The 27739-nt window shown below is 36.7% G+C and overlaps 1 protein-coding gene across 5 annotated transcripts in view; it reads left to right on the forward strand.

Moving 5' to 3' along the window:
• LOC122720047 (tensin-1-like) overlaps nt 1-27739 on the forward strand; it is a 253105-nt gene that overhangs the window by 153984 nt on the left and 71382 nt on the right. For 3 of the 5 annotated variants that reach the window (XM_043946470.1, XM_043946468.1, XM_043946472.1), the window contains one exon: nt 6835-6909. In XM_043946470.1, the coding sequence (XP_043802405.1) occupies nt 6835-6909 (75 nt within the window). The remainder of the gene's footprint in view (nt 1-6834; nt 6910-27739) is intronic. The other 2 variants (XM_043946469.1, XM_043946473.1) reach the window with 1 other exon arrangement.

A 27739-nucleotide genomic window follows, 5' to 3' on the forward strand; every position in this document is an offset into this window, starting at 1 on the left:
TCTTAAAAATTTTATTCTCGTATAACGTATGTTTATATATGGAAACGTACGTACGTACTCGTTTTGTATATTTATGCGTGAATCGAGTGTCATTGGATCGCTGTTTCGGTTTTGTTTTGTCTATTTCCCCCTCTTTGGCGCGACGCGACATAGCGAGCTCGGTTTAGTAGAGCAAAGGCATCGGCACGATCCACATCTATATAACATAATTTATTCTTATTTCCTTTATTAAATATATTCTTACTATATATATTTATTAAATATATTATTATTATTAATTATATATAATTATAAATTATTCATAATTATTAAACATAATTATTAAATATAGTAAGAAAGAATATATATTAAATATATTATTAAATATATTCCTTCTTATTATATTTAATAATTATATTTATTATATATAATTATATTAATTATTCTTCTTATTATACAAATATTATATATAAATATATATTCCTTCTTACTATATATATAGTAATAATATATATATACATATATAATATATTTAATAAAAGAAATAAGAATAAATTATGTTATATAGATGTGGATCGTACCGATATATATATATATATTCTTTTATTAATAATTTTTATATTATTCTCATATATTCTTATATTAATCAATAATCATTTCACAATTCATAACGTAACTTTATACACAAAATTAATCACAAGCATCGACGATAACGAATATATATCAACGAAAATATATCCGCCAGACATCATTCTCGACCGTTATTTCCCAATTATCAATCCCGTGTTTTCTCGGCGAGCATAACAAGCGGAACAAACGATAACAATCAAAGCGGTTCGAGGCGGGGTAGCGGAGTAGCGTCAAAATAATTTTCTTGATTCGAAACGCGCCGTCTCCTTCGTCCGCATAATAATTATTCGCGATAATTGATTTCATTTAAAAGCGCCGCGCACCCGACCAAACTCCGACCGACCGACCGACCGACCGACCGACGATGCGCCATTTACACGTACGTATCCACTTATATACACCCGGTATATAACCGTGCGCGCCGTGTCCAACGTTCATACATTCTCGAAACGAAATTAAATTCCGCTGTACCGTTGTCACTTGTTGTCTATTTCCGCGAGGAGAGGGCGGGGGGAGGGGAAGGGGGTGGCCAAACTGAAATTCGATGCGACTCGCCCGCCAGGATGAGTAACAATTATATCCTGTGGCCGGGCTGGAAAATGATTTTCTCGTACTCTTCGCCCGTTTCTTTCTCTTTCTCATACCTCTTTCCCCCCAATCCTTTCTCTCCTCTTCCGTTTCCTCTTCGTCTCAAGAGAAATTACCGGCGTTGTTATGTGAAACAATTCTATGACGAATGAGTTGTCGGTTATTTTTCGTTGTTCGGGTTAAAGAGGTTTAGGGTATAGTATTTTTAAAGTGGATAATCACTTCCGTGAAAGTATTTTTTTTTTTTTATATATATGGAATAGAAATAGTCTTTAGTAATTTTTAGTAGATAGTCTTTTTCTCGAGCGCGAATTGTGAAACGTGGATTATCAGAGAGAAAAAAAAAAGAAAAGTGTTTGTGTAAATGAAGTATTGTGAAGTGAATCGAAACAGTGATGATATATTTCTTTATTAAAATATTCGCATATAGAGAAAAAAACTAGCCATTAATTTTGATAACCATCGAATTAAGCATGCGTTATTATTTAACATTATTATAAATATTGCGATCGGAGCACAGGTCGAAAGAAAATCAAATTGATCTTCTACGTCGAATAAGTGATCAGATCAAGAAAAATGTACAGCGATGTTTCAAAGCAAGTAATGATGTTCTATTCGAGAAATTTCTCTACACGTAGAGAACTTAATATATACACGTCTCGAAGGGCGAATGAGGAAGAGAAAAATGAAGATGAAGATGAAATCGAAATCGAAGTACACGAGAAGTTAAATCGGTTTAATTTCCGTCCAACGCTTCCGTGGATATTTGGCCAGTTCTGTCAATTCAGAGACATACATTTCATAATAGTGGATTAAAATCAAATCTGAAAGAGAGAGAGAGAGCTCATTCGTTCTCTCTTTTACAACGTTCCGCTTTTATTTCTCATCAGAGACACATCCTTATTCGATATTGTCGCGCATTTTATTAATATCAATAAACATTGGATCATAAATTATCGAATATCTGAAAAATTCATTTTTAAATTTACAATTGAAAATATATCTCATCGAGAAGATGAATAAATTGTATAAAAATATCGAATTCGTAATAATTCATTCGGATTAAAATGTATCATGATGAAATATCGGGAAGAATCCGCGAATACGTTGTTTGTTCGAAGATGACGATTGCGAGTAAAAGAGTGTAAAAAAAAAAAAAAAAACGAACGAGGAGACGCTTTAAGGAAGAAAATTATTGTAGGTTTGAGCTCACGTAATAAGACGAAAGTCGTTTAGTTTCACGGTGCATTTTCCGTTATCACCGTACGATGAAACGTTTATACAGTTTCCAAGCTGGAAAAGCGGCCATTCTCGTCCAGAGAATCTCTTTTCACGTCCGATAAATTCACCACGTGTTACAAATAAGATACTTCTACTTTTTTACTTTACTTTTTACATCGCTTTTATCACGAACCAAGTTTAATTATCGAAATATATTTCGCATGTTTAATACTTGTATCGCGTGATTTCGTAAAAGTTTTCTAAAAGTTGAATTTATTAGCTGTATTTTCGCGAATTCGGAATAACCTTTAAAAGCGCTCCCATCTATTAGTCGATCGGCAAATCATCGATTGGCTATTGAAACGTTTTGACCATGCCAAATCCAACTTTGTGGTAGTTGCAAATGTTGCTAACTTTGAACCATTCAACCATGAAGGTTCAACTTTCCAAAACTATCTCTCTCTCTCTCTCGAAAAGTTATCATTGAACGTGTGATTCAACGAATAAAAAAATATTGAATTAACAAAATTCAAATAAAACTATTGATTATTTATTTAAAATAACATCGATCAAAGCGATGTTCTATTGAATTCATAAACACTCGAATTTGACAAATTACACGCTCGTGTAATTTTTCAGAAACGTATTCGATCGATTATAAATATTATTCAATTACACTTACAATCACTAAAATCCATTCTCTGAATGGATTTACACATTCGTCGTATCGATCGTTTCGCAAGCAACCCCTCTGAATTAACGGATACGCATCATTGGCATGAAAAAGTAGAAGAACTCGCGGTTAAATTCCGCTAATAATCGCTGTTCGCGTAACTCTCTCTCTCATCCGTTAATGGTTCCAAAAAAAAAAAAAGAAAGAAAAAGAAAAGGAAAAGGAAAAAAAAAAAAATCTGACGAATGCGAAAGAAGCACGAGAGTTCAAAATCGGTGGGCTCTCGTTCTCATCAACCGTATTCACCCTTCGTTTTTCATGCTCGGAGGCCTCGAGTGCTCTTCTTGCTCCAGTCTCGCGATCACGAGGGGATGGTACTTGATATGCACCCCCAGTATCATACGTGGGCCGCCATTCGTAGAAACGATTCGCCCAGTGATAAATTCACGAAAATTCGTGAACAGTCGAAGGCAAGAAAACGCATGAACGATGAAGAAAGACCATCGACTCTCATCTCCCTTCCTGGAGATGATACTTTGAGTCATGTCGTGAGTCACTGATAATCACGCTCGTCATAACCATTCCCTTTATTATCCGTGGCAGATTTGATGGTTGACATTATTCGAAGGATAAGCGAGCATCGTTCAGTATTCGGCTCGGATGCTGACGTCGTGATAGTAGTAGTAGTAGCTGCATTTCGTCAGAGGGTGGATTCAAGAGGCCGTGCTCGAAGTAGATATAAATGGATGGGTCGTAATTTATGTCGGATAATTTTTACGATGGTTGTTTATCGATGCTTATCTGTAGATTTTTCTGGGCTACTGGAAACATTGAAATATTTCTTTTCTCAATGAATTTGCTTTTATTGGACGACAAATTTATAGGATATAATTAAAATAATATATAAAGTTTCTTTTTTTTTTGATAATAAGATTTCTGATCGTGAGTGAAACGCGAAAGTTAATCTTGTTACGTTTAAAAATTTATTTTGGCAGAATGATTTTGCACGATAACCGTTTAATCGATAAAGAGTAATCAAAAATTGTCTAAAATTTCGTCAGAATTAATTTCAATGATTGAAAATTGATCAAAAAGGTTCGTTACTAATCCACGGTATTATGGAAGCTAATTTCTGTACGTACTCGAAAGATCCGAACCTTACTACAAAATGAGAAAGAGCAGGTCTGCAGACGACAAACCAATTAATTCCCAATTCCGTCTCGTTCAAGAGGCCAGCTAGCTCAGGTACGCCTCCGTGTCTACCAATACGCGTGCAATCATTTTAACGTATAGAAGATTCCCAAGATTCGATAAAAACGAACGAAAATGTAGCAAACGAAACTATTTTCCCTCTTCTCTCTCAACGAAATTTCCAAAAATTGAAAAACAAAAAAAGTATAAAAGAAAACAAACTATCTTAACGTGCTCTCAAAAATTTTCAAAAAACGACAATCTTTATCAAAAAAAAAAAAAAAAAAGATCCGATTTAAAAGATCAACCCTCGCGGCCCAATGAGAGTGAAAACAATGGTCGAGGTAAATCGGGTGGTGTCAATTTATGCAAAGCCGGGTGAGCAATGACAGCGGGGAGATTTTGAAGAAAGGGTGAGGAGAATACGGAGAAATGCAAAAAAAAAAAAAAAAAAAAAAAGAAAAAAGAAAGAAAAAAGAAAGAGAGAAGGGGTAACCGTGTTGCGTGGGTGGCGTAACAGGGAGATTGAAACAGGAAGAAAATGTTAGGTGATCACGCCAAGAGCCCATTCGAAGTTGTACCCGATGCGCTTAATGGTTGTGCACACCGAGTAGGAGTTATCCCGCGCTTTTTACCCTTTCTTCCATCCTCCACCACCCTCTTCTCCTCTCGTCTCTTTCCCTTTCGAACTCAACCCCTATCCTCGTCCTTTTTGATTTTTCCTCCCTTCGTCCACCCTCAACTTCTCTCTTCCTCCTCGTCGTTCTTCATCCCTTCCGCGCCTCCCTTCCTCTTTCATCTCCCTCCTTCCAGACTCTGCTTTTTCTCACTTCTCACTTTCCCTCTCTTTCCACGTTAATACCACTCTCGTCCTCCAGCAGCCTTCTCTCTATCTTCCTCTTCGTCCTTCCTCTTCTCTCTTTCTCTGTTTCTCTCTTTCTCTGTATCTGCCTCGCTTCTCCTCCTCCTCCTCCTCCTCCTCCTCCCATATCCTCTCCTGTCAACGCGACTCACTCAGCAACTTTTTAATCACCCCCGCCGAACAAAGGTGGCCGAACCAACCGGGTGTCCTGGAATAAACGTCGATGCCTTCGCGCAGGGGTATCGGGGTGGTTGCATCTGACGCGCGCAGCCTTTTGCTCTCGCCGGTCATTCATAATTGCGGGGAAAACGTGGTCGAAATTGTGGGTTACTGGATACACGTCAGGGTTAAATACATCGATCGATATTCTTTTTTCTTTTTGAATGAAGAAAAAGGGGGGAACGCGTCGTTTATTTCGTGGGATTTCCTCGTGTGATATATTTTAAAGTGTTAAGACTGATGGGCGTTGAAATCCATCTTGAATCAGATATTAATTGTAAGAATTGAAGATTGTTTAGAATATTAGTCAAATTTGGTAGAATCTTATTTAGGATCTTAAGAGGAAATTTCTAAATTCTAAATTTTAAATCATCGAATCGGAAGAAGCAAATTATTACTTACTTCATTAAATAGAAAATGCAGAATATAATCTAAAATGGAAATACAATATTGCGATGTAAATAAATATTGATCGATCTTAAATAATTACACGATATAATCTTCAAGAGCAATTTTTCTCTTGTACGAATTGTACAATTTCACGCCTTAATTGTAAATAAAGTCTTATCTACAATATCGAAATTAAAAAAAAAAAAAAAAAAAGGAAGAAGCAGAGGAAAAAACAAGAAACTCATCCATGTAATAGACCCGTCTTCGAATCATCACGGTGACGTGTCTTTTTAATCCGTCGCTAAGATGATCTCTTTCGCGCGACGAATAAAGTCGCCACGGTGGAAAGGAGGCGAAGAAAAGAGTTTGCAGGTCACCCCTTGTATAAAAAGAGTACAGTGGGCGTCCTTTATCGAAAAAACCGCCCCCTTGCTTTGCTGTAATTATACCGGTGATCCCCCTCTCCCCTCCCTTCTTCTTTCCTACTCGAGCTACGTCTATCCACCTCAGTGGGTTTTTTAAGACAATGAGCCGTGTCTCCAACGGGAAATAGGGAACATTCTTTCGTCCGCCGCTCCCATTTTCAATCGTGCCGCTCGCTTTCCCAGCTTTCCAATTTCGAAATTAGCAGATGCTTCAACGTCCCCGCGAAACGCTGGGCCGATTCGAACTTTCATCGTTAACGCGAGGGATAGTTCGATACACTTTCCACGAGAAACGAGAAACTTGTTTCTTAATTAAGAAAGTATAATATTTTTTCCTGCTCGAACTTTCCTGTTTTCAAATTGGAAATTAATAATCGGAATATGGAATATTTATCATGTAATTTTTAGTACAAGAAACGGTGAGGGTTATTTTCGAGGAAATAGGTTTTTAAAAAAAAAAAAAAAAAAAAAAGAGAGAATGAAAGATTAACACGTTAAAATCTTTTGCTCGATTAATACGAGAGTTGAAAAGTTAAAGGGAAAAAAAGTAATCTATACTTTTTGATAAATATTTATAATTATTTATAAGCACGTAATAAAGAAGCAAGTGGGAAATATTTTTCAATCGTTATATGAGAATGTTTGTTTCTTTCCAGTACAGTGATCGGTCCACGCCCGTTCTCCTGATAGTGTCGCTCGCGGGTATCAAAGTATGCAGTCCAGATGGAAAAGTGAGTATAATTCTAATTGCCACGAATCTGTGCGTATTTTTATCGAAGGGGAATGAAAGGCGACGATAAGGAGAAGGAGAGGTAGAGGAGGGGAAAAAATTAACATTGTCTGTCTTCTCGCCCGTTTCGCGAAAGTACGGGCCACAAAGAAACTCGGCCAACGCGTTCTGGATGTAGTACACCGATGAACACCCCGATGTATCCAACCAGAGTCGAGCGACGCTCTTTCACGATAGCTTTTAGTTCGCAGTCTATTTCGGTGCTTTGTACCTTCGGCGAATATTTCACTACGACTAGGAATGTCGCCGTGGCGCATTAAAAGCCGCGTCTTCTTTTGCACGAAATGAAGTTCATCAAACAACTTTGCGAGATCACAAGCGATTTCTCGCTTACCTCGAATATTTCTATGACGATCTTTAAAAAATTTTCACCCGTTAAACATAGGGAGAATTTTTTTTTTTTTTCTATAAATTAAAGATCGAAACTTATTTTTGGAAATTTTCTATTCCATTCAATTTATGGAAACTTGGACGTAAAATAAGTATTCGAAGTATTATATTTTCTCAAAAGAGAAGTTAATAATATTTTGAAAGTTTTTGAAAGTTTTATTTAACGAGCATTTGTTATAAAATGCGTAAATATTTTGTAAAAGATTCTTTTACAAATATACAATACAAAAGTCGATCGAGCAATCGAACGGTAACGGTATTAAGGGAACGAACCGCAATTTTGTATTTGCCCCGACAGGGATGCAATCCTTTTCGATTGACGACATCAAAGATAAAATACATATTCAAAGTTTGTAATTGCTTGCGGATACACAATCGCGCATAATTAATTACCCGTTTATTATAAATTATTCGTTGGCAAAAATATACTACAATTTACTTCTTTTTATTTATTTTGAATATTGTCGTAGACATATAATTTTTAAATTTCATAATACGTTATCAAAATAATCAAGTTTAATATTTCATATTACGTATTATATTAGTTATATTGATGTAATAAATAATTTTTCGACGAAATATTTATTCAGCCTTTGTCGAAAATATTTTCAGGAAAACGTGGAGCGTTGCGTTAATAACGTAAAACATATATATTGGCGAAAAATTTTAACAATAAAACTATCGAATTGATTAAAGAAAAATATTCGATCGAAAAATAAATATCAACGGTATATGAAACAGTTTCGTAAAAATAAATTACTAGGAATGTTATTATTATTTCTATTCCAGTAGTTTATTTCATTTTTGAAGAGAGCCTTGAATATTTGAATTCGATAAAATTTATACCAATTGAGATTGCCAAATGGAAATTAATTAGACCATCTTCTTTCCACGTTGATTCGACAACGTGATGTTTCAACAACACGTTGTATCGATAGACAAAGTTTAATTTACCGCCCCTACCTTGTTCAAATACGGTCTGGGAAAACTAATCTACAGCAGACAAGGGCAACATAAACATCCTTATTTATTATTTCACGTTGTTTCACGTTGTTGAAATAACCACTATATCTTCTCATTATTCTCGTAACGCGTATAATCCCCTCCTCCCTCCCCCTTCCTTCCCTCGTAACATTAAACTTATATAATTTATCGTGCGTCTGCGATATCAACCAAATTGGTGAATATTCATCAGCGGGAATTAATCACATTCTGGGAATCATAATCATAACTGATAGTACGTAATTCATAACGGAGTAACAAGTATTTTCTCGTCGATCCGTTAAAAATCGTTTAATTATTGAATGGAAAATACGAGATACACGAGAAAATTAGATTCCACGTTTTATATTGGACGAAAATGTTTTAATCATCGTAATTTGATCCGCATACTTTACAATATTTATTATCGAATAATTAATTCAAAGCGGAAACGCGTTAAAAAATTAACCCTTTGCCTCTTCAATGATACATACAGATGCGATAGCAGAAAAAAAACGAAAAAGAGTTGAAAATGAAAAGGATTAAAGGGAAGAAAAATTGTCTATTTCTACGGATGAAGAAATACAAAAAAGAATACAGAAAAAAATAAAAATTAGAAACAAAAGGAAACCAAAGCTTTTTACTTCTATTCAATCATCGAATCGAAGAAATAGAAAAAGAAAGAAGAAATTAAAGATAAAAAATGAAAGCAAAGGAAAGTTGTCTGTACAGGTCAAGAATGATTCGTATAATGCATTACATTCGCTCAATACTTTCTGTTATTTGCCGAATCAAAGCAGCGAGATTCCCCTGAGATTTCAAAATGGCGGCGTGATTGGCAGCGCGAATGAATCCAGCGGGCAGAGACTAATGCGGTTTAGCTCTTTCCCATATCGCCGTCATCCTGATTGATAATCCTTGTTTCTCTCTCTCTCTCTCTCTCTCTCTCTCTCTCTCTCTCTCTCTCTCTCTCTCTCATCTCCCCATCCCCTGTGTCGTGCTTTCCTGTTTCCGCTTTTTCTCTCCGTGGCCTCCCCAGAACTTGGCCCCCAGACTTCTTCGAGACAGCAGCCTCCAGAGATGGCGCGGAACAACGAAACTTTTAAGAAGTTTTTCCGTGTCGCGTGTCGAGGAAAAAAATTTGGCGAAAAGAGGAGAGGAGAGACGCAGGCCTGGAAGGCCTATTTTGATGATAGTTGCAGCGAATGAAAATTTTATCCGTTCCTCTTCCCTTTCGGGAAACCCTCGTTTCGTAATCGACGTTTCGTGCTTCGTGAAATTTAATGCATCTCTCGATCCCTTATCGATTATTAAATTGCACGAAATAGTCGTTTCTACTTTTTTATTTCATTCTCATTATGTATAGAATTTATTTATTTGCGTTAAGAAAATTTTATACGGCTCAAAGATTTATTATTGAAAATTCTACATACTTTTCTTATCCCGTAGAAATTCGATGGAGATCGATATACAAATAACGATGTTTCGTCGAAAATTTAATCCAAATATTCTGTTATTACAAATTAGGGATAGCGAATTTTGGTATTCTCAAAATTTCTCTTATCCGAAAACGGATGAATTTATTTGTGCAATGGGTTTTAAGAAGTTTTAGAATTTCGTTATTGAAAGTTTTTGTATTATACATTCTTCATTTTATAGAGATATTCGTAGAACGGGGATACGCATAGTTTGCATAGAAGAATAAACGTATGCATCATTAAAGCGACTCGGAAACTTCGCAAGCTCTTGCTTTATTTGATGGTCAGCAATTTCAGCGAAACTCGACGAAATAACAGACGGGAAAGAATGAAATAAAAGAGAGACGGCGCTTTATTATCCCCGTGGAAACGATATCTGCTTACAAGAATTAACAAAAAAATTTTTATATTATATTTCGCGTTAAAATTTAAATTTACCTCCTCGTCGATTTTCAACTCGCCCACGTATCACTGAACGCATTACAGAAAGTTAAAACGCCGTATTAAATGGAATTGCTCCCCGCGTAATGCAATTTACCACTGACTTTATTAGGTATACTTTCGAGTATACCGCGCTGAAATTACACCGTACTTCTGCTAAAACAAGGATATATAAATTACAGTACTTTGCCTGAGTACAAGAATGAATCTAAACTGTAACCATACGTACCGTTGAATTCAACGAAGTGGGCCAAACTTGGAGATCACGCCGTTTCCTTCACGCGTACAATTACCCGTTTCACAATTAATAATAATTTTGTTTAATAATAAAAAGTGTTTGCAAACATTTTGCAAAGAACGAGGAAAATGTCTTTACAATTATAAAGAAGAATTTTCGTTTTTTCGTATTTTTTCGAAAAAAAATATCGAATTTCGCTTTAATTCGCGTTTCGATCGTAACGTGACAACGTTGTTATCGCGATCACGAGTACGAAACATTTCCTCTCCGGAACATCAAACGCGGTGCGAACGATTTGAGTGTTTCGAAAAGTGGAGGAGCCGCGGATATGAACTCATAAATCCAATAACCAGCTAGTTTTTTCCCCGTTCCACTCCTCAATATCCTGTCAGTAATCTCCCTGCCCTTTTTTGCTTCTACCTTTTTTAATTCAATTTTGTATCCCACTCTTTTCCATGAATTTCGTTTTAACGAACAATCCTATAAAATACGAATACAAATCATTTCTCGTTGATTGAACGTAATTATTTAACGAAACGTAACGAGAAAAAAGTGAGATTTTTGCATTTTGTTAAATCAACAGAAGAATCGAGAATCTTATCGCTCGATAAGAGATGGATAAAAATACATTCGTTAAGATAAATTCGACGAACGATTTTTTATTTTACCTTACGTATTTAGCGAAAATTTCGAGTGGATCCTAATTCAAGATGGGCAGGATCCAAGCTGTGGATCATTTCTCTTGCCGCAATTTCGCATTCAATCATTTCAAGAACAGACGTCACAGGAAATGAGAAAGTTTCTTTTTCAATGTTTTATCGCGTTTGGCGGGTGACGTTTCGTCATCGACTGATTCAATTTCCTTCGATGTCCCGGGCGATAACTTTTCTAATATAACTGAATGGGAGTTGTGTTTTTCTCTCCCTCTCCCCCTCTCTCTCTCTCTCTCTCTCTTCTCTCCCCTCTCTCCCCGTAAGAAGCGAAATCGTACCCTCTGTCACTCCATGCCACCTGTTACGCAACTTACGTGACACGAAACTCCGCAGGAAATCGTGCGTGTCACTCTCATAAAGGTTCCTCCCAACCCTAAATAAGGTTGCGGTTCTCAGTCACGCAACTCTCAATTGGTTTTCCCCATTAATCGTCCCGTTGATTCTCAGCGTTTAAGTCGGACGATCAGAATAATCGGAAACGAAAGCTTTCGTCTCTTCGATTCGAGATTGGATAGAAAATAAGAAAATAATTAGAACAAAATTTTTCACTTTATTGAATCCAGACGAAATTTCAAATTGAAAATATTTTAAATTATATGCTCCAATCTTTCTTCAAATTTCGAAGTTCGGCGAACGAGATCCAAACGATTCTCATTGATTATTAACAAATTAAAAACAGTTACAATTTATCGATAATTATTAGCTGGATATTATCCATATTGAAATTGTCCAATTGCACAAACGGGATACAGCGAAATAATCTCGGACATGAATGGAAAATTTCTTTCTACCCCAACATTTGATTTATTACTATAACTTTCCTCTCCCTGATAAAAGAAAACAGTTATCAAGTTTATCGAACATTTTCGTTCGTATAAACTTAAAAACATGGAAGAAGAAGAAGGAGAAGAAGAAAGAAAGAAACGACGAAGAAGTTGGAAGCGTCTGCGGCCGCGGAAGGGAAATCCGGATTTCCCTCGGAAGCTCTCCTCTCCCGGGACCGAAGAGGAAAGTTGCAAGGACAGTGGCTGCCGTTCAGGGACGGGTATCATGGCGGGGGCAAGGAACGTATAATCTCTCGTTCCATCTCTCTCATCCTTGCTGAGCGATGGCGACTTCCCCTTCTAAATGATCGCAACTTTTGAGCAATGTACGCTAGTCATCTTCATTCGCAACCCCTCTTTATCCCTCCTACGAGTTTCCGCCCTCCTCGAAAGAGAAGAGAGATTTTTCCCTCGCGTAGAGTAATTCGAAACGTGTTTCAAAAAAAAAAAAAAGAAAAGAAAAAGAAAAAAGAAAAAAAAAGTTTCTTTCTCGAGGAAAGACCGCTTAAAAACCTGAGAGAGAATCAACGATGAAATTGAAAAACTACGAGAAATTTACGAGTGGGGAGGGGAAGGGACCTTCTTGAAATTATGAAGTCCTTGTTGAAGTATGAAGTTTCGGGAATGCTTAATGGAAAAGTACGAAGTTTCGTTTACTCGAAGTAAAAGTGAATTTTCTCCCGCTTTATTTAGGATAAAGTATATATTGGAAGAAAAAAAAAAAAAAAAACAAATTCTTGCAACGATATAACCAAATATTGCGTGAGAACTTTGTTATTTTTTTCTTACGTTCTCCTTTTTCCTTAAGATTCGCATCGAAAAGCAATAACAATTTTTTTACGACAAATATCTCGTTCGTCTATCGAAACTTTTTCTCGCGTTCCTTTCTCACAATCGTCTCCCACGTGGGCACAATATATCGAGCGAACGATATTGTCGTCATCATCATCGTCAGGAATTCTCCGTAATTCCGGTGTAACGTGTTCGCAGAAAGCCAAGCTCTGAAGTCTTCCGTGAATACAACGAGCATTGAAACGAAGAGCGTACACATTACATAAAAACGATGTTATAAAATACGAATATATATTTTTGTCTGGAAACGGTTTGTCTTTTGACGGCCATGAGACATATTTTCCACCGCGATGAGTTGAGAAAGTTGATCGAAACGCGAATGTATTATCGTATAATCGTTATTTCCATAATGGCGAGAAGTCTTGAGAAGAATGTTCTTTGCCTTCCGTTGTGAGAGAGTTCCTTCCGTTCTTCGCACAACTGCCAGACGAAAGCACTCTCGGATGCCCCTGTTTGCATGTAAAACTTTTTAAAAGATTGTCTGTAAACAGTCTGCATTTCTCATACTCTCCTCGGAGGAATAGGAAGACGAAAGGCGGAGGACCGTCCACCAAGGGATGCTTAAACTCCTCCATTTTATCCCCCATCTGTTTGTTTCGTCGAACGTTCGTGAAAGTTTCATTCCTATTCCTCCGAGTTTGATTTACCGATAACGCTTCGTCTTATAGCGTGGTCACTTTCCATCCAATAAAAGTGAACGAGAGAATATTTATTTTTTTTTTGTATAAATATTCGTGTGATTGTTACATATGTATATCATAGAAATAACTTTCTTTCTTTCTTTTTTTTCGTAGTTTATCTTCTCAAGTTTATCTTCTAACTTTGTATAACCAAACTTGATAAACAGATTTTATTCATTCTCTTTTATACACTCTTTAATCACACCCTTCGATCGTTGTAACGTCGTAATTTATTCGATAACAATCAGACTCTACAAATCAGACTCACCTAGTTTCGATCAATCAACGATTAAATTCGCAAGTAAATTAATTAAATCAACGATAACGATTCGAACAATTAGATCCAATCTTTGTAATACGATTTCTAAATTAATGCAGGTTTTATCGTAAAAATGTAAAATAATATTTGCATAGAAGAAGTACGATTATTTTTTTCAATAATATGCATAATTGCTGCTTCATTTTGAAAAGTAAGTTATTCGTTAACGATCCCAGGAATTCGTTCGAAAGTTGAAGATATCGATCACAGTCGAAAATTCCGGAAACTATAAAATGGACGACGAAAAGGAGAGACATTTGTCGGAGTGGAAAAATTCCAACGAGTTTCATCGTTTATGGGGATCGTATCGCGATTATGCATACCGCGGACCAAAAAATTCTGCAGAGGTATAATTTTTTCCAGTAATATCACGCCAGTGTGCCAGTGTTTGATTATTCCGAAACTCGGAGGAACATTGGTGGAAGACACGTGAAGTGAAATATCTGGAATAGAAGAATGGCGAGGAGAAGAGAATGATGAACGGGCCTTTCTCTGAAAACTCGAAAAACGGTTTTAAAAATATCTCTGTGATCAACGAGGAAAAGTTTTCAATCGATGAAAAATTGTAGCGACACAATTTTTGCATCTTGATAAATCGTGATAAATTTAACCTTGTCGAGGGAACGAATTTTTTTAATAATTGCAAAAACGAAATATTCGACTTGGTCCGAGGATAAGAAGTGTTAGGTGATTTCACAACAAAGATAATCATTATTGGAAAGAATTAATAATTTTCCATTAATAATTTTCTTTAATTAGAGATTTCATTCACGTTTTTATCAAGTTTTTCAATCGTTGGAGAACAAAAGCAATAAAAGTCGATATTTCTTCTCTAGTATCCACTTAGTTTCTCGTTAATTCTGTATACTTAACATTCCAGCAAGAAGCTGACACGGTGTTAGCTTATCAAGCTTGTATTGTTTCGTGCTTTACAAATAAGATTACTACACAACTAGGATAATACAATGCCGGAAACAGAAGAGGTTGCTACAGATATCAAAGATATCTTTTGTTTCAAGTCTCTTTATACGCGTTTCGATGCGCCTTTCTTCGTCTTCTTATTTATCTTCTCTCCTCTTTTATTTATCTCCGGTTAAAGGCTATTTACGAGAATCATTGTTATGGAAAAACGATTATTTCAATTATTCTTAAATAACAAACTTATCGAGATTCATTCGTTCGTTGTTCATCGTACACCATTGAAGAAGATTATGCAGTTATCTTAACGAAATGTGAATTTAAAAAATTTATTAGAAGAAGAATATAACATTTAAATAGATTTATATATATTTTTTTTTCGATTAATTCATTATTCCTATAAATAAAATAATGTACAATTCGAAACAAAGTGAAAGAGGCATTTCGCAAAATATTTTAAATTTATATTAAAATTGGAATTAAATTTATCGAATGTATTTTGAATTTAATTAAATTATCGATGTTACATTAATTACGTCCAGTATTCAAAATACATAGAAATAAAATGATTAAAATAATATTAAGAGATATTTGCGTTCATTATATAAAATAATTTGCATAACTTTGACTTTCATACAGGATAATTAGTAGTTCATAAAACTACTTCAAGCAATCATGTGTTTATTCAGAGAACTTTTCTTCGTATTTTAATTAAATTTCAACGATAATTTAATTTAATGACGAAGTTATAATACCTTCATTTTATTTAAGCCAAAACAAGCTATTTTACATAATACGCGATAAAACAAACTTTGGTTTTTTTATCCTTCATGAAATTGTCAACATTTTAGGATAACGAATTAATTAAATATAATTTAATCATAACTTTTATCATTTCTATTTTTTACATTACAATTTATTAATTGTGAATAATTTTAATTCATTAGTATAATGTAAAATTAACTTTGAATTATTTCTGAATATTTTCGTATCAAAATTATCGCGATCACTGGAAATTTAATAAAATATCTTTTTTTCTTTTTATTCAAAAAATTTTATTCATTTTTCATCGTAAAAGAATAATACCAACGGTGAAAAAAAGTCACACTTCACATCTTTCTTCGAATACTTTTATCCTCGAATTAATCCTTTCTCGTGAGTAGCCAAAATTTTCTTTTTATTTCTATCTGCGCTCAAAAATCACCGAAAAATTCACTTTATCTCTCAAAGATCTCAAAGTAACAACTTTCGATTCATTGTTTCAATTCACTGCGTTCAAGTATCACGCGCCAATAAAGAAAGGAACAAAGTCACGAAACTTTTTCATCCCCTCTTCGATGGACTCGATATTCGAACTCAAGGTCAGGAGCTCTCTCTCTCTCTCTCTCTCTCTCTCTCTCTCTCTCTCTCTCTCTCTCTCTCTCTCGCAGCCTGATCCCATTGTAACGAGAAAAGCTATCGTGTCTATCGGAGCGGAGGGCCGCCTCGGCTCTTCTTCATCAACCGGTGGAACGAACTATGAGAGTCTGTCGCGTGTTTCGTAATTATTTCACGTGGTCTCGGCACCAGCTTCAATTAATCGCGAGCCGAAACGAAAGGAGCGTTGCCGCTCCGCTTTAATAATGCGACATTGTCCCTCTCCTTCCTCCCCCTCCCCCCTCTTCCCGGCCATTTGCTCTTCCACCTCTTTCCTTCATCTCCTCTCCTCTCCACGCGTATTATACACGCGTATATTTCCTCTGACGGACATCAGAGGCGAACTTTTCGAGCACCATCCCTCCGCCACAGGGGCAAATGGAGTTAACGACCGCTGAAAAATAGACGCGGTACTGTCGAGCGAAATTTCTCTCTCTCTCTCTCTCTCTCTCTCTCTCTCTCTCTCTCTCTCTCTCTCTCTCTCTCTCTCTCTCTCTTTCTCTATGTGTGTGTGTGTAACGAGAGACAACGAGCTGCCTTCAAATGAAATCTTCGTCCGTCCATTGATGAACAATTGCCGCTTTGATATTATAATATGTGAATTCGTGGAAAATCGGTGGTCGGTGTAATTTTTACGGATTGAAACGCGGGTTTGAAACGTCGAATAAGAGGATCGGGAGTGTAAAATTTCGAAAAATTCGAGCGGTTTTGTTTCGATCGATGAGGAATAGGGGGGAGATGGAAGAGTTGATTGAATTATACGTTAAATGGATTTTGATATTCGTTTTATATTTAATTATGAAATTAAAGTAATTTATGATTATGCGTAATAAGGAAATGGAATATCCTTAAGAATAAGATTTATAAATATTGTGAATTTTATTATTATTATCATTTAATTGTTACAAAATAATGATATAAAAGAGACTTAAATCCTCTTAATATTGATCTCTTCTTTCCAATATAGATTAATTTATTAATTCTCTAATTGAAAACAAATAAATCAGATCGATAATGATAGTCAACACGGCATTGAACGTTTGCCGCGAGATAAGAAATTTCATCTCATTTCGCAATCGTTAAATTATTTCGAACGAAGAGGAGACTCGTTGAAAAATGCATTTCCATTCGAATGCAATCAAAGGAATGCCCCGAATTAAATCTACTCGTAGAAACACTTGCGATCGAGATTAGAAACTGAAATGGCGTGGATTGGATTAAAGAAACGCGGACACGAAGGAGCAAAGGGTGTGGGGAGATAGTTGGAAGGTGGGCAAAGGTTTAAATCTAGGGAATTTCAATGGATTTAAAGTGTCAGACACACGGAAAGGGAGTTAACAATGTTCACCCGCCTATGGTCATCGTGAAACGACACGAAGCGAGCTTATGCGATTAACCTGTTCATACTCATAGCAAAAGGCTACTCATCGAGTTTATAGACTCGGCCAGGTGTGTGGATTCTGGAAATTCCCTAAATTTGCATCCACCAGGATCCGAAGTTTGTTCAACGCCACCACATTTCCTCCGGGCTTTGTTCATTGCGTTCAAACACGGCAAAGTGTTTCGCGGAAAATTAACTTAAACTTGCCGACTAATTACGTTAAAATAATAGAAGAACAATAAATTTAGAAACGAGTCGAGCAACGTATTGTCAATAATTTCATCCGCGTATTATCTAAATTTTCGATTACAGGGATTCCCATCTAAGAATCATCGTAACAAAAGGAAAATTGAAATTATCCCATGAATCTTCGATTAATTAATTTCCTCGCATTTTTGGCATATCTTATCTTTAAATTAACAACGTATATTCGCTTTATCCGAGAATTTTAAAAGATCGAAGCTAATTCAACATAATTGATTAACTTGAATATTAATCGAATCTAGAAAAGAAATCGATGAACTTCAAATTACTCCCTCTCTCTCTCTCCGTTATCCTGACTGCAAACATTTGGCACTGGGAAGAGATCGAAACGAATGGCGCGAGTGAATACTTCTTCTGTGTGTCACCGCACCGCAGTGTAACGCAGCAACCCCCTGCTTGGTATTCGCGGCGGAAGCGTGAAATGGCTGTAGTTCGACTGTACATTAACAATTTGGCACACAAGAGGACGACACCGGCCAATGGATACTTTGGACGGATCGCGAGACGAGGGGAACCGCGGCCCCCTTTTTCGGTGGGACTTTAGACCACCATAAAGCAGGGTGATGTAGTGTCGGAGACACCGGTGACAAAGATACGATACCCAGGGGTCCGGAAAAGCTATAAGTGAGTGCTCAGCCGCAGGCATTCTCGCCGATCTCTCCTCGCAATTTCCACTACCACCACTTCTAGTTTCTTCCTTCGATTCCTCCCTCTCTTTCTCTCCACCCTTTAACCCATCCTCGAAGAAGAAGCTGGGGGGGGGGGGAAACCGATAGGGATCTTTGGACCATAACCCGCTCACTTCTCCGCTTATCCCTTGCGACTACCAGCAGGGAAAATCCTTTCTCGACGCAGAGCATGATTTTATGTGTCCTATCTGGAGACTCTTTCCGCCCTTCTCTCTCTCTCTCTGTTTCTCTCGCTCCCGGTTGGACTATCCGTCCTTCTTTCCAGCTGTATCCGCCGTTTTCGCCTGGATGTGTGCGTGTGTGTGTGTGTGTATGGGGGGAGTGGGAGGTTTATCTTTGACTGGTTTATTGATTGGTTTGCGTTTTTTTGTGAATGTCAGCTCTCAAGGGTCACGAAATTGGTACCGGTACTAAATTAGGGAGGGGAGGGAGGGGAGGGCCATTCGTGTGCCCCTCTGTGGAAGAGATTCGAAATTGGTGGGAACGAACGTACAGGGAATAATCTGTTTGGTCGTTCGAAGTAACGTTTCGAAATTTGTTTACGATACGGTTTCGGAGAATGGAAAAGGGAGTGTTAAATTTGAGACAGAGGAAGAATAGAGAATTGAGTCTGTATTTTTCACGATTGGTTTGGATAATTAATATTTGGCGAGACTTTTTTAAAGTATTTCCTTCTCCTGTCTCAAGATTTTTCGCTGAAGACGCGACTATAATTTATCTAAGGATCGATGGATACGAAAAATCGTATTATTCTCATGGAAAATTCTTCCAAAGAAAAAAAGAAAAAAGAAAAAGGAAAAGTAAAACGAGATAAAATATCGCCAAGGAATCTCGTACAACGCGCGAACCTGGTAAAAAAACCTCTTTCGAATCCCACGGTCTTATTTACACCGCGATTCACACCTGCTCGCCGTCGACAATGCACGCAAACGAGTGAGATAAATAAAGTCTGACGAGCACTTTCCACTCGTCGTGAATTTACCCGGCGACGAAAGCAGACGGGCGTAACGTCGCCAGAAATCGCATCAATGATGCGACGAATTAAGTGACGCGTATCCAGTCGATAAATGTCATGTGTTACGCGAGGGAAAAAGAAAAAAAGAGAAGAGAAGAAAGAGGAAGGAGAGGGATAGAAAGAATTTGTTGGAGCTTTGGAGGAAGAACGAGGCGGGCATTAGGGATTGAAGTAGACACGACTGGAGTGTGCATTAAGGGGGTGATTGAGAGAGAAACGAGCGGGAAGGGATTCCGTGCGAGGGGGTAAAAAGCGTGTACATAGCAGGGAGGGAAGGGTAGGCAGGTTCTAGAATGGAAAAGACGCAGGTACGCGTATATACCAGGCCACGTGCCCGCTAGTCTTTCCGTTTCGAAACGCAAGAACTTCTTAGGAGAGTGGCTGTCAAAGGGGTTGGAACGGCTAAAGGAGTACGGTCGGATAGAAGGGAGGGAGGGAGATAGCTAGTTCGAAGAATGGGGACAGAGAGAGAGAGAGAGAGTCCTAAGGGGTTGAAAACCAAGATGAAATCGCAGCGAGAAGCCAAATTTTCCGCGTTCTTGAACCCTCGAGTTCGATAATTCTTACGACACTTTGTGCGATTTCCACCCTTTTAAGCCGAGTTCAAGATTCCGTCAGGTGGAGCCACCATCCCTTTTCGATCTCGAGGTCAACGATTAAAGACGTTGTTCATCGAGTTCATTGTTTCCTTCGATCGTATCGAAGTCGATCCAAGATAGGAATCTCGAATCGATTTTCTTCTTGAATTTATTTTTAAGAGAGCTCGATGGAATTTTGGCGTTGGTGATGATTGGAAGGTTCGTATGAAGAGAATGAGAATCTTGTTGGATTTCTCTTCTTTCTCTGAGAAAATATAATTCTTTTTTTTTTTTTTTTTTTAGCAAAATTGAAGCACACAGTGAAAATATCTTAGAAGAAACCGCCGCGTAATCTCTCAATCTTTCTTTGAAAACTGATACTTATACTTTTAATCCCACAAAATAATCAGTTTCTCAATTAAAAGTATGAAAGGAATCGCGTGTATCATGTATTATTTCAATAATATCTTCATTCAATTCTAATAAACATCCCTGGTAAACTCATTATGATTTCTCTCCCTACTCATCCATGCGCAAAAGCAACATTTTCCAAAAGAATAAAGAATATAAAAAGTATAAAATTCCTCGCAATTCACGGACAATTTCCATCCTAGCGAACGAAGCAAACAGAATAACTCTGCCGTGAGTTATCTTTCTATTATTTCCCAGGTTTTAATTGGGGGGAGGGGAGGGGGGAATCCATAATCCCTAGCGCATCTCTGCCACTAATATTTCGAAGTTAGCCCCGACATGCACCGACCCTAGCCATCCCTCCATCCCTCCCTCTCCCCTGCAATGCCACCCCTCGTGCATTCTCCAGTTCGTGAACTCTAGAGAACGCATCGATCCACCGAATTAGTGTTTTATTTCCAGGGCTTCTCCTAAGCTCTCGCTTTAATTTTCTACCTGAAAAAATCCTTACTCTCGCAGCGACCCCCCGCGATCCTCATCTTAATGCGAGAGGCTCGGTGTATGTGACTCGATAGAATAGATTTTTTTTTTCCTTTTTCCTTTTTCCGTTTTTCTTTNTTTTTTTTTTTTTTTTTTTTGCACGCTATAGACAAAATGCAGAACCGCTATTACAATGAACTTTATTTTCATTTTAAAAATGAACTCGATTCTATCTCCCCCGTTCTTTTTCACTCCGCTCTCGAGCTACTTATATCCAGGCGTAATTGCTCGGGGAAAAACGGCAAACTTAATTGCAATAACGTGTTAAATGTAATTGGACGATGTGGAAATACAAGTTTATTTGTTTATCTCATTATATATCATTCGAAAGTTCTTTTTTCAAATATTATTAACGCGTTTTTATAAAAAGAAATCGCCTTCGTGATTGGAATGCATTGCTTATTAAAAAAAAATTTTTATTTATTTATCATAAATACGATTGTGCATATTACGAAGAGTTAATTAATTAACTACACATTTGTTCTTTTATTAAATATTAATAAAGTATCATTTCTCTTTAAGTGCGCGCAACTTTCGCAAGAAATATTGTTAAAAAATTTTTACAGACGAATGCTGTAACTTGTCAAAGTAACAAATAAAACTGAACCTACCTCTTTTAACGTACCATCTATTTAATTTAATTTTACACAAAAAAAAATAATCGGATACTCCTCCACGAAAGAATAATCTTCGAACGTTAATAAAATTTAAAAATTTAGTAAGGGACGTTTCCTCCTTAATGAATCGAAATAAAAAATCAAAACGAATCCAATGAATTTCAATCGAAAGATAAATCTCGCGCTACACTTAATAACGGGAGGGGGGGAGGAAGGCATGATTTAATTTTTGAAAGCGAAGCGCTCATTCATTCGCTCGTTCGTTTCGAAACGAAGGAAACGAGGAAAACGAATTCTCTTCGTCCCGATCGGTGCACATATACCCCTCCCCTCCCCCGTGAATCGGAGGAGAGATTATCGCAACATGCTAACCGATGTGCAATGTCCGGCCGCATACTCGACGCGGAGGAGAATTGGTATAACACGCTGGTAATATTGATACTGTCTGCCCATATATCACAAACACGCATCTCGCGACTGCATAACCGATGCAGAACCGATGGTGTAACCGGGTATATACAACGTTGCAAATTGTGCCCCGAGCTTCAAATCGCTCGAGATTTGCACAAACATTGGGCGCGTGTGTGTGTATGGGTAAGCTGATCAGCCAGAATCGAGGATTTGCGATTATTTTTGCATAAGCTCCTTAGATGCGTTGTGCAGAGTGCAGAAGGAAATCGACGATGTAAGTCGATATAAATAGTTGAAAGAGATACGTAAGGTAAACGATGATTTTTTTTAAAGAATCGCTTGTAAAAAGAAAAAGCTTAGCTTGTGCATGGTTGAATTAATGGTAGAATAGGATAAAAAGATTGAAAGTAAGGCTAGGTTTTTAGGACGTAATAGGTTGTGTAATTTGAAGGTGTATATATTCAACTGGTAGAAAAGCAAATATGCACTTATCGGTTAACGATACTATATCATTTTAGGGGTGGAAAACTTGAGAGCCAATAAATACGATCGTTGGATGTTGGAACGTAATTCAAACGACAGTGGAGTTGGCCGACTGTCCATGAAACTACGGAAACCACAGGCCGATTGATAGTAATTACCGTAGATTATTGTGACTTTGATTTATACGGAAAGGTTGAAATTACCCTTCAATTACCATTTGCCTCGTACGCAATTTCGAGCGGCGTTGATTAATGACACGATGGATAGGCCGTGCAACCCATTCGACGGCGATAACGATGAACACGAACGAAACTGTTGCGCGAAAATAATTCGTGAATTCGTTCCATACGATTCAGGGAATGCGCGTTTTTCGCGTTTCTCCTCGTTATCGTCAAAAAAAAAAAAAAAAACACTTCTTTAATACAATTTTCCCTCCCCGGACTTTAGATTTTGAATCCGTAAAAAGAAATTTTTAAATTTAAAGAGCAGAGAAAGAATTTTTTTAAGGGAAGAGAACGAAGAAGAAAAACTTCCTCGTAACATTGAATCCAACAAGTGTCGAGTAAAATCATATTTTTTTTTAAAATCCTATCATATTTTGTTGCAAAAATAAAATAATAATAATAATAATATCCGGAGAATATTTTAATTTTAGAATTACAAATATATTGTAAATTCTAGTATCATTGAATCCAACAAGTGTCGAGTAAAATAAATCCTATCATATTTTGTTGCAAAAATAAAATAATAATAATATTAATAATAATATCCGAAGAATATTTTAATTTTAGAATTATAAATATATTGCAAAATCTTGTAACATTGAATCGAACAAATACCGAATAAAATAAATCCTATCATGTTTTGTTGCAAAAATAAAATAATAATAATAATAATAATATCCGGAGAATATTTTAATTTTAGAATTATAAATATATTGCAAAATCTTGTAACATTGAATCCAACAAGTGTCGAGTAAAATAAATCCTATCATATTTGCAAAAATAAAATAATAATAATATCCGGTAGAATATTTTAATTTTTTAAGAATTATAAATATATCGTAAAATCTTTTTACGAGCGTAATGGAAACTGTTAATTCGAACAAATACTCGTTTTAGGGGAGTGAAGAAGAAGTTTCCTCGGTGGAGAAATAATCATTGTCCTTAATATAACGAGCCAAAATATACGGGATAAAGTTTGGGGAGCATTAGCGAGCTAACGTGGCCGCGTTAAGATGATTAAAGCAAATGGAAACTTGTTGCAGTGAGGTCTTAGAGAGTCACCGTGTTAAAGTTCGTAGCGGCGGCCACCGCTCGGGTTAATCATGCGAGGTTTCGCGACACGGTTCGGTGAACAGGAATCACGGGACCGTGGTTTTTGAATCGTCGAAGATGAAGAATTGCAGCCTGGCCGATTTCCCAAATGATAATTCGAATTCGTTGAGAGAATATTATATAACAAACTTGTTGGAAAATGTGGTGCTTTATCTAAACATCATTGGGGTGGAAAATGATGTAATATAATTCAATTCAAATGTAACATAAGACTCTAAGAATGGAGTTTCAAGAGGAAACGTGTAACACGACGATTATTTAATTAAGCATCGTTCAACGCAAGATATACCACTTCACGCTATTAATCGTTCGATAATTAACATATTTGAATAATTTTAAAATCCTTTATATACTCTTTATACAAACAAAATACCATACGCTCCCCTCGTGATAAATTATCGAACGGTGTTTCACGTAATACATCGCGTACCGTGGATATCACGCGTACTAAGAAAATACTATTATTATCCGTTGCAGACAGATCCATATCAATTTAACGACTCGTGGCTGCATAAACCATTCGCGGTATACATCAAGACGGTATACATCCGTGTTTCGAATGGACTTCGATCGATGGAACCATCGATATTCCTTCTCCGGTTTGCCTCCGAGGAGGACCGAGGGAGGTGTATCTAGAATCAAATGATAAAGGAATATATATATATACGCGAACAGACGCGAAAATGGATCGGGAATTCTCGTCGCGTAAAAGTATCCCACGCTCGTCCAAATAAAAATATCAGGAATTCAGGAATTCAGGACGCGTCGCGTAGCTAGTATACGGCTAACAAGCAACAGGGTGAAGAGGAGGAGGAGGAGGAGGAGGAGGAGCGTTTTACAGGGGGAGGGAGGAAGGGAGGAAGAGGAGGGGAAGGAGTAAGTAAGGGAGGAAAAGGAAAGGGAATGCAACGAGGGAAAATGATGAAGATAAAACAGTAACAATCGTAACAAGCGGCTGTCAGATTTATATATGCCGGTTACGGGACCGTTCCCTCTCTCTCTCTCTTTTTATCCATCCTTTATCGAACGTTTTAAGGCAAATAAAGTTACAAAGGGAGAAACGAAAACGGAGAAGGAGGGGAGAAGGGAGGAGGGATCAAACGAGCACTCCTCCTCCCCCTAGAAAGAACGGGGAAATTTTTTCAATGATAACACTTGTATACCACGCTTTTTTCCTTCCTTCCGTCAAAGAAATCAAATTGGCTGAACGATATTTGTTGTTGCACCGATCAAACATCGAAAGGGAAAGCCTCTCGAAGGAAGGAATAACGATTTGAAATTAATGCGTGTCATCTTGAGAAGATAGGATTAAAATAAATTTGAAATAATAAGAGGACACTATCGTGTTCCTATGGATCTAATATAAATCCATCTCAAAATTTATTCTGTCTGGTTATTCGATGAAAGGTATCAAGGTTTCTCGGTTTACTCGAGGATCGAGGTCATTTAAAAGTCAAAGCGAAGGGTCAAGATCATTCGAAGATCGCGATGAATGATTGCCCGCCAAGATCGAAGTTCAAGGTTATTATTGGAAGGATGGATCATCAGGATGGAAAATGTGAAAAGTAAAATGTGACTTTTTCCTCTGTGACTTTTTTCTCGCGGCGTAAACTTTCACTATTTTTGAAATGTTTTCGGGCGAAATATCAAACACCACGGTATGAATGCAAATGATGTTTATTCGAAACTTCCATCGCCCGATGTAATATAACTTTAATAACAAATTCATCTCTGCAACGTATTTTGTTGCTCGGGAAATATTCGCGGACGGCAAAATAACTCTGTTTAGCTTTGTAAATGAGAATGCAGAATTACAGAATACTCGGTAATATTCGGCTTCGTTTTTGCGCGATTTTGATCAGAAAATTACGAAATTTTGATCAGAAAATGTACGACGAAAGAAGAAATAATTCTCGTTAATCGATACGTGAATCGTATCGATGCACGTGATTTTTTATCCGTTAATATGCATTAATATGAAAAAAAATATATATATATATGATTCCATCTTCTCTCATTTCATCTTCATTCATATTCATAAAATCACTGGTTGCTCGCATATACCGACCAATTCAACGAATAAATGTCACTTTTAAAATCGAGATCATTATTTGAATTAATTTACATTATTGTATAAAAGATCTCGTTTCAATTCTCCATTCAAAGAAATTTTCTCCCTTCCTTTCTGTCAAAGCGATTTTAAATCCTTATGAAGAGATTATTTTCCAGCACACAATGAGGAAATTAAATTAATTAAACGGAAACTCTGCTTTTTCCTCTTTTTTTTTTTTTTTTTTTTTTTTTTTAATAAATGAAATTATTATTTTACCTTCGAAATTTTAACAATTTTCTTTTTCAACTTTATATTTTATATTCGTTTCAAGTAAATTAACTTGATCAATTTTATTCAATTTCTTATCGAATTTATAATAGATATATATATACATTGTATTCGCGACTTGTAATTCATAACTTCCTGTTCGAGGCTTCGAATAACATACATCCCATATCTCAGAATCTGAAACTCTCCCGTGGAATAACCTTGCGACGCAATCGAAACGAGTGATGAAGTAAGGGAGTAACACAGTAATGACGAAGGGTGTTACCGTGTTGTAGAAATTAATGGAGTGGGTGGAGCGCATTGTGCAACCATAGACAGATGGGTTTCGGTTGGCAGAGCCCATCGAATATCGGTCATTGACATCCAATAGCCTGCGAAGGGAAGTGCGCGATATTTGAGCGTGGGCAAAAGTGGTGAAATTAATCAACTAACTATCTTCTTATCGCGATCGTGTCGAAATATTATTCTTACAGGAAAAATCGTTCGACTAAAGAGAATAAAAAGTTTGCCAAAAGTTTTCTGTTTCCTTTCGAGAAAAATTTTACTATAAAATCTAAAAGAATAAACAAAAAGAAGAGCCGATAAAATTGTTTATTTACGCGTTAGAAGTAGGAAAATTGAAATTAAAAAAATTGTCAAAATATCAACACACGATTGTCGAATAACAGAGAGAGAGAGAGAGAGAGAATAATATTGTTCTCCCTTCTGGTTCTGACACGTTATTATTACACACCCTTCGACCTCCTCTATCCCTACGACATATCCTCGATTTCAGTTCTATTTACTTACGGGATACGAGTGTTTCTTTAGAAGATATTTGAAAAAAAAAAAAAATATCGCTATTTCTATAAAGAAAAAAACGTATGCCTATTATTTTCAATGTGCAAAAAGAAAAAAAAAAAAGGAAGTCTTCGACCCGTTAAAATTTAGAAGCCCAGTTACACGGAATCTCGTATATATTCGATGCAGGAACTCGACATTCAACATTCGTGTATTTCCATGGTGGAAAACTTTATCAGGTTTGAGATCCTCTCGGTGGCTCTTGGAGCACGCACGTTCACATCAAAAGCCTACATCCAACGACGTAGAGCATTAACGCTCATGATGGAAACCGTGATCTTCCTTCTCCGCCCTTTTCATTTCTCTTTTCCAAGGGCGCCACATTCAGAAGAAACAAGAAGGGATGCCGAAGGGTAAACACGCGTCGAAAAATAACTCTAACTCTCCGAGATAGCGATAGCACGTGAACTCGAATCTAAATCCCCACGGTCACGGTCAACGGATCCTTCCTCCACCTGCGGATTTCGTTGAATCCGGTAAAACGATTCGAGGTAGTATCTTTCCAGATATTATCTTCTATAAATTTTATATATATATAAAATTTATATTAATATATAAATAATATAATATTATTTTATATATATATATATATATATATATATATATATATATAT

The sequence above is a fragment of the Apis laboriosa genome, unplaced genomic scaffold (assembly GCF_014066325.1).
Source record: "Apis laboriosa isolate Shangri-la unplaced genomic scaffold, ASM1406632v1 scaffold9_cov152, whole genome shotgun sequence".
In the NCBI taxonomy this organism is placed as follows: domain Eukaryota; kingdom Metazoa; phylum Arthropoda; class Insecta; order Hymenoptera; family Apidae; genus Apis; species Apis laboriosa.